General features: G+C 37.0%; 2 protein-coding genes across 3 annotated transcripts in view; both read left to right on the top strand.

Moving 5' to 3' along the window:
• LOC104801032 overlaps positions 1 to 1,381 on the top strand; it is a 3,447-nt gene extending 2,066 nt beyond the window's left edge. The window contains exons 3-4 of the mRNA XM_010524106.1: positions 1 to 846; positions 1,029 to 1,381. Of these exons, the coding sequence (XP_010522408.1) occupies positions 1 to 846; positions 1,029 to 1,091 (909 nt within the window). The 3' untranslated portion in view covers positions 1,092 to 1,381. The remainder of the gene's footprint in view (positions 847 to 1,028) is intronic.
• A 1,415-nt stretch (positions 1,382 to 2,796) lies between these two features.
• Positions 2,797 to 7,136, top strand: LOC104801030 (high mobility group B protein 15). Of its 2 annotated transcripts, none has more exons than XM_010524105.1 (7): positions 2,797 to 2,853; positions 4,086 to 4,265; positions 4,724 to 4,802; positions 5,010 to 5,166; positions 5,250 to 5,354; positions 5,769 to 6,160; positions 6,433 to 7,136. In XM_010524105.1, exons 2-7 carry the CDS (start codon positions 4,105 to 4,107, stop codon positions 6,841 to 6,843), a joined length of 1,305 nt encoding a protein of 434 aa, XP_010522407.1. In that variant the 5' UTR covers positions 2,797 to 2,853; positions 4,086 to 4,104; the 3' UTR covers positions 6,844 to 7,136. The 2 variants fall into 2 exon arrangements, with proteins under 2 accessions (XP_010522407.1, XP_010522406.1); XM_010524104.2 differs by lacking the exon at positions 2,797 to 2,853 and adding an exon at positions 2,888 to 3,121.
• The last annotated feature ends 691 nt before the right edge of the window (positions 7,137 to 7,827 follow it).

The following is a 7,827-nucleotide window of genomic DNA, read 5'->3' as shown; positions in this document are numbered from 1 at the left end:
GAAGAGCGTGCTGCTCATGAAAGCATCTGCGCTGAGCTCGAAAAAGAGAGAAATGCTGCAGCATCAGCTGCGGATGAGGCCATGGCGATGATAACAAGGCTACAAGATGAGAAGGCGTCGATAGAAATAGAAGCAAGACAGTTCGAGAGGGTGGTGGAGGAGAAATCGACATTCGACGCTGAAGAAATGAACATCCTCAAAGACATTTTGTTACGACGAGAGAGGGAAAAACACTTCCTGGAGAAGGAGGTTGAAGCTTATAGACAGCTACTGGAGGAAACCGATGGACTGGAATCATCAATAAGAGAGGGCCCTCATCAAACGCCAAATACTGAGAGAGAAAAGGTGGAGGAACAAGGGGATGAATTGGAGGTTCCTGCAGAAAATCAAGATTGGCAAGAGAAAAGAGCTTTACTTGCGCATCAAGTAAGGAAAGAACCTGAAGAAACCGGTGGTAATACGCCAAATGCAGAGGATAATATCATATATAAATCAAGAGATCTGTATAAATCAGATTCTGAGGTCACCTATTCCGGCGGTGTTCATGACGTTCACATGGTGAAGGACGAAGCTTACATTGGTAAAGCACAGAACACTGGTCGGAAACTTGAGTCGACATGCCGAGTGTCGGAAATGGCTCGGAGGTTGCCTCCGCTGTACAGGCCTCGTCGGAAATGGTTAAACGCTTCTTCTGGGTCCCGGAGAAAGTCCATGACCGCTGTCGATTATGAAAGGTTGAAGATAGAGAACGAAGTTGAGTTGCTAAGGGAAAGATTGAAAGCTGTTCATGATGGAAGGGAGGAGCTTACCCGTCGAGCATCCTTGCCGTCTTTATCATCATCAAAGGTCATAATATATACTTAAAATTCTTCCATCTCATACTTTCTGGTGAAATTTTCGATCCAAAAACCCGGAAATTTTTCCGCTTAGCAGTTTTTATCATCCTTGATCTTGGTTCCACTGGATCTGAAAGATTCGATCTTTTATGAAAAGGGTTCTCTGGTTTTCACTGTGTGAATCTTTTTCAGGTTGAGGTCACGTCAGAGAAGCGAAGAAGCAGAAGATCTTCCTTGGACATTCATAGTTCTTGAATCCATAAACACTGTCATGTATATACACAACACACACGCACACACACACACACACACATATATATATGTGCATATATGAGATTGTGGTGTATATATACGAAAACCCACCTGGGTCGTTTGGAGCTCAGGGACTGAGAGTTGATCATCTTTCACAGCAGAGATACCTTGGGACGCAAGTCAGCTTTCACGAAGGAAAGTTGTATGGAATGAGCCTTGGATTCTGTGTATGTGTGTCGGACTATATGTATACAAATGTGATTATACAAATATTTATCAGTTTTTCGTATTAATGCATAAAATTTCGGTTTTGTCGGACCATATGGATACATAGAGTTGTGTTCCCGACGGGACATATACACACAGCATGCCCAAATGTTCTCATCTTTTATAGATTTTTTGTTTTTGTTTTTAGATACGTTTTTTTTTAAATTTTATTTTCAAAGTCAATAGTAGACATCATTAAAAGCTGTAACACATTAAATATATGTATTTAATTACCATTTAATATAATATTCGTCGTTTGGGTTACAAATACACCAACGGATTACGATAGAATTTATAAGTATGTTTTGCAAAAACATAGAATCCTTAAATGTTTGCACATTGGGGAAACATGTATCTTTTAATATTTGTTCATGAATCCAGAAAATATTTTGAAAAATGTCATCGAAATATATGTTAAAATTCATAGTATCAAAAGAAAATAATGTATTTTGTTTAGATGAAAATCTTTCTAAGATTTCAATATTCTTTATTCTCCGCAAATATATTTTTAGTGTGTGAATAAAAAGAATAATATATTTATCATTATCTCGAATATATGTCACATATTGAATTAAAAAAATTGCTGGTTTCATATGAAACCCAAATAATCATAATTGTGCTGTTCATGATGGATGTACCTCGATATTTTAAATTCACATCGCTTGAAAATTGAAATTGGACGGTTATGCATATTAAGATAAGAGACTTTTGTTAAATTATATTTATTTCCATAAATAATAAAAAATGAGAAAAGAAATTATCGTAGTTATTGGAATTAATAAATACAGAAACGAAAAATTGGCGCTCGTACGTTACGGCACTCATGTCTCACTCCTGCTTACCCTTTTTTGTTTGTTCTGAAAATTTTCCATATTTTTATTTGGAAATTTATCTAAAAATATTTATTTTCTAGTAAAACACAAAATATTTGTGGTTTACATGTGCAGTTATTCGTCTAATAAAATATTTTATTTTTACAGAAATTAATTTGTAAAATATGTTGATATTAATAAAATATAGAATTTATAATGTATTCGGTTGAATAATGTATTCGGTTGAATTATAGAATCTAACTTCATATTTTCTAAAATTATTTTTTCCTCAATAACTTACTAAAGCATTTTATTATTTAATTTTGTCACGTATTTTTTTTAAAGAGTTAATTTTTTCAACACCACTAAAGTGAATAGAAGGAAACAACCAAGAGATATATAGGTATTATATATATATATCAATATCATCATATATATATATAATATTATATATATAACAGAAAATAGGTTTGAATAAAACTCATAGAAGCAAACTATATTTATAAAAAAAAAAAACCCAAATATTTATCTCCCAAAAATTTTCCCTTTTTGTGTGGCCAATCTTTAATTGAAAAGATCTAACTTTTAATTTTAAAATAGAAAATTGTTTTCTTCCATAAATTCGATATCATTTTCATCTGTTCCCTCATATCTTTTGCATATGCACCAATTCTCTCTCGGTGATGGTAAGTTTTTAATATTTTGACCTATTTTATAGCCTCGCCCTCTGTTATTTCTTCATCTGGGTTTCTCCCTTTTTAACCTTTGGAAACATCACATCACGTCCATACGAAAATTCCATATATACGCTCGCACACATACATACTCCTTCCTCTGCATTTTCCATGATATTCTCTATGCCTCGCCATTAAAGGGAGGGGGGAGAAAGAACACTAAAGCTGAGATTTTTATGAAAATTTCAAGGCTAAATGGTTACTGGGTCATTAGGCGACGGTGAGAATCTTTTGTTTTTCATCTTCTTGTTTTAAATATGTATACACATTTCTTGTTTCTCCTTCTCATCTGGGTTTTCACTTGTCATGTCGCGGGAAGCCAAAAAAATGGAATTTTTCTGCCATAAATCTACGAAAGATTGAATCTTTCTTTTGCCAGACGAAGAGGAAATTAATGGGCTCTCGGAGTTTGTCGTTGGGCATTAAATCTAATCGACGCCTGCGATATATTTGTCAATATGCCTGTTTGGGATTTCTCTGCCTTGCCTTCATAGAATCTCACGCATATGTCAGTCATAGCCCTGTAGATATACGCTTATATACTATACGTATCAGCAAAAATATTCTCCTTTCTCTCTGTATGTGTGTGGGTGTGAGAGAGAAAGAGATATGAATATTTGCTCTGGATCCTGAAAAGAGTGTCTGCTTTATGAGCGCAAGTCTCTTTACATTAATGGCGTCTGTGTGTTCAGTTCTTTGGCTTTATGGGATAAGGAGAAGAATTCTTCGTAGTCTTTATTATTCCTCTTCTTCGACTTTGAATTCATTGCATCCTCTTGTGGCTTTGATGTGTTTTTTTTTCTCCCTCGCGTTGTCTCAGTAATTTTCCTCGCAATGCCAAATCCGGTTTCTGGTTTGTCTTTTGAAGCTTGTGTTTTTAGATTCACAGGCACTCCAAATTTTCCCGGAAACTGATTAGAACAGAAAAAAGATCGTCCATTACATGCAAATATTCCTCTTAGATAGAGAACTGTTGAATACATTCCAAGGACGAAGCCAAAAGTATCTATATAATATGTTCTCACAGTCATTCCTTTATGAGCAAGACATGTCCCTTAATTCTCTTGACTCCTGTTCATTTAATAAGCAGAAAGTGATTTGCTGAAGTATGCTAGTGGTTGTTGAACATGTACAGTGGCATTCAAGTCTGTTTTTTTTCTTTTCTTGAAATTTTGGTTTTCCAGAGATTAAAGACAACTGGGAATGGCATCGAGTTCTTGTCCGAAACAGAGCACAGTAGCCATGAACCACAACACCCAGACTTATCCATCTCCTCTTGCAAGGTACGAGGATGTGGTGGCAAGCCAGAAGCTTTTCATGGCCACTTTGGAAAAGCTACACTCTATGATGGGTACTAAATTCATGTAAGTTTTTCTTGCTTCTCTTGTTATGTCCAATCCTTAGAAGAGGATTTTCATACCACAAGAACCAAGCCTATCGGTTATCTGTTGATTCTGTTTAAAAATTGTGGCTTGGAAAGTTTCTGCCTTTGGGTTGAACCACTTGGATGGATGACTCATGCTGATGCCTTCTCTGTTCACTCATATATGATTGCAAAATTAGCACTCCTGTTCTGCTCCTGTTTATCTTTGTGTTTAAAACAGTGAATCTCTTATCAAAATCCTGTCTTTTACCAATATATGAGCTCCTCTATCTGTAGTGGCAGTGACAGCAATATGGGTGACTGCTCTGTTTGGCCAAAGCCAATGTGCTTAGCCTTTCTATGAAAGAAAGATCCGGTGTTCTTTTAATCCCTGGTTGATAGACCTCGTAATAATTGTATATATGAAATTCATTGTTCCATTCTGCATTGTGACTGTAGGATACCGATCATAGGGGGGAAGGAGTTGGATTTGCATAAACTATTTGTTGAGGTAACTTCTCGTGGTGGAATCGAAAAGGTAATGCCCAACAAGTCTTTATACTTCTGTAAAATCTTGGAGCATTGAAAGTTTGATATGTGGGTCAATAAGATTGATACTAAATAGTGACATTTCAGAATGGGAATAGGCAAATGACCCATGTTATGTGTTGTATATGAAGAATTTTATCTGGAAAGTGATCAGTTTCCTTTATCATTTGGATCATTTTCCCTGTTGAGTCTGCAGATCATTAGAGAAAGAAGATGGAAGGAAGTAACCGCTACATTTAGCTTTCCCCCGACGGCAACAAACGCGTCTTTTGTCTTGCGCAAATACTATTTCTCGCTGCTTCACAATTATGAGCAAATCTATTTCTTCAAAGCTCGTGGCCAGATCCCTCCCGGTATGCACATTAATAGAATCATAACTGTTAACCGGAAAACAAATATGTATTCATGTGATTTGTAAAAGCATGTTTTTCTGCAGACTCTACTAGATCAGTTTCCATGCATGGAACTGTAAAACCATCTCTAGAACTTCAAGCTATAACATTTTCGCAACCAAGGAACGATTCTGGAGAAAACCCGGCAGGTCTGAGCTTTTTATCCTTTTTCCCACCTTTTCATTTCTCCTTGAATCCATTATGTTTCTGAATAGTGCTGCAAATCCATGTTTCTGATTGATATGGATTCCATATGAAAAAAGGCTACCTCCAAATGTGACTGTAGATTCCAAGTAAAGATCTTTTCCCTTTTCCGGTTTACACATTCTAAATCTCACGTGGAACGTTGCCTGATTTTTTCCCCTTTTCGGGAAATTATCTTTTGTCGATTTTCGTTATGTTCTGTAGGATATTTCTCCCAGTCAAGCTTTCTTTCTTTGCAAAAGTTTCCATTGATCATGATCTGATTCTCTTGTATGATATCTTCAGTTTCTATTTTGAGTAAGAAGCTGTGACTTACAAAAAAAAAATGACTCCTCCTCCTTCTCCTTCTGCATTTGCAGCATCTTCAACTGGTTCCCCTGTGATCGGAGTCATTGACGGGAAATTTGAGAGCGGTTATCTTGTTACTGTCACAATCGGATCAGAGAAACTCAGGGGAGTCCTGTATCAGATTCCAAAGAACACTGGTCCTCCAAGTTATGGCGTTTTCCCCACCAGCTGGACAGACAAGGCTAATTATCAGACACCTTCAGGAACAAAACGACGAAGGAGAAGGAAGAAATCGGAGATAAAGAGACGGGATCCAGCTCACCCGAAACCCAACAGAAGCGGGTATAATTTCTTTTTTGCAGAGCAGCATGCCAGGCTGAAGCCGCTTCACCCGGGTAAGGACAGGGAGATCAGCAGGATGATTGGTGAACTCTGGAACAAGCTCAATGAACAGGAAAAATCGGTATGATATGAAGATCACACTCTTTGTTTCTGTCCTTTTGTCCATTATCTTCTTTCTCTGCTGAAGTATATGGATCATGTTCAATCCATAGGTGGCTGAGTTCTAAAGGGGCTGTCTTTTTCAGAAATATGAACAAAACCATGGCTTAAGACCTCATTGCACCTAAGATATCATGATTGGGGGCTGTTTTCAACAATTTTTCGGGGTTTTCGGATGAAAAGGCTGCAACTTTCTGTTTTTGTTTCACATTCTGCTCCAATTTCTGTGTCTAGGTTTATCAGGGGAAGGCTCTGGAGGACAAAGAACGATACCGGGCAGAAATGGAGGACTATCGAGAGAAGCTGAGGACGGGTCAGCTGATCAGCAACGCTGTGCCACTGCAACAGCGGCTTCCTGGGCAAGACCTGGAAATGGCTGAAGCTGATGCCACCATGGAAGAAGCCGAAGCCGAAGAAGAAGAAGGAGAAGAAGAAGGTGACTCGAGTGGCTGCTCAGGCGAAAGCGAACAAGAGGAAGATCAAAACTGTGCATCTGATGCTGAAGTGGAAGAAGGGTCCCACCCCGGCCCTAAGCCTCCCGCTGCTGACTCAGCGGCTGCGCCTAGGGAGAAAGCTGAGCATTTGGTCGAACCATTCCCTGCTGCCAAAGCCGAAGAACCATTGCCCGGAGAAAAACAAAGCTGAAAGGTTCTTCTTCTTAACTTCTTCTTCAGTATCACTTGCGGTGCAAGACATCTTCTTAGCCATTGCTTCATCGTCCTTGTTTAGTTTTCTTCTGCGGCAAGGTATCTATCGATCGATCGATCTTCGTCAGAACAGACACAACAGGGTTTTGTTTTGGTCTCGCTTAGGATTCAAGTTGGCATCCGTAGGAGATTCAGTGTAGTTGAAGAGATGTGTCCCAAAGGTTTCAGCTTTCATTTAGAACCAAATCATTTCCTATTCATACAGCATAGTTATTCCATCGTTTCATACAATATAGTTTCGCATTTTATTCGACCGCCCGTGACGATTCGATCAATACTTTCGTTGGTCCACTAAGAGAATGTCTCTTATGAGGTGCTAAATGTAGATGCAAGCAATATTCCATTGAATAAAATGGGAAATCAATACATACATAAATATATATAACCAAAAAAACTGTGGAATCAATATATATATATATATATATATAAAAGAAACTTGCCGGGCCTTTATGTGATGGCCCATTGACCTAACTGGGCCTGTCAATCAACATTGATTGAATATAAACAATTAAGAATCATTCAATAATATATATATATATATATTGAACATTTGGAATTTCCCTGTACTAACAATAATTACGATTTTTTTAAAAGTTATTTTATAAAAAAATGTGCATGTTGGTGCTTACTGGAGATGGGTTCTAAATAAAGTTATGGTTTTTGGATACAATTTTATCCAAAGTTTTTATTTTTTCCTCCTAAAGTAATAATATTGGTATTTCAAGAAATTATATGATTAAATTTATTACATTTTTTAGCAATGGATTTTATAACGAAAGTAGAAGTCTAAATCCTAAAAGGAGAAATTCTTGTTGTTATAGGATTTTAGATTTATTATTTTTCTATTTATGATTGCTAATTCAGAATTTTATCTTGTCTTTATTTAAATTAATTTCCAACAAAAATTGCAAAATTCATGCAG

Source organism: Tarenaya hassleriana, unplaced genomic scaffold (genome assembly GCF_000463585.1).
Source record: "Tarenaya hassleriana unplaced genomic scaffold, ASM46358v1 Cleome7, whole genome shotgun sequence".
Classification (NCBI taxonomy): Eukaryota; Viridiplantae; Streptophyta; class Magnoliopsida; order Brassicales; family Cleomaceae; genus Tarenaya; species Tarenaya hassleriana.
This window is presented reverse-complemented; position numbering and strand designations above follow the sequence as displayed.

Coding starts and splice junctions, on each gene's coding strand:
- LOC104801030 (XM_010524105.1), top strand. CDS start 4,105: ATGGCATCGAGTTCTTGTCCGAAACAGAGCACAGTAGCCATGAACCAC. Junction 4,266..4,723: donor ATGATGGGTACTAAATTCAT/GTAAGTTTTTCT, acceptor TTGTGACTGTAG/GATACCGATCATAGGGGGGA. Junction 6,161..6,432: donor TCAATGAACAGGAAAAATCG/GTATGATATGAA, acceptor TTCTGTGTCTAG/GTTTATCAGGGGAAGGCTCT.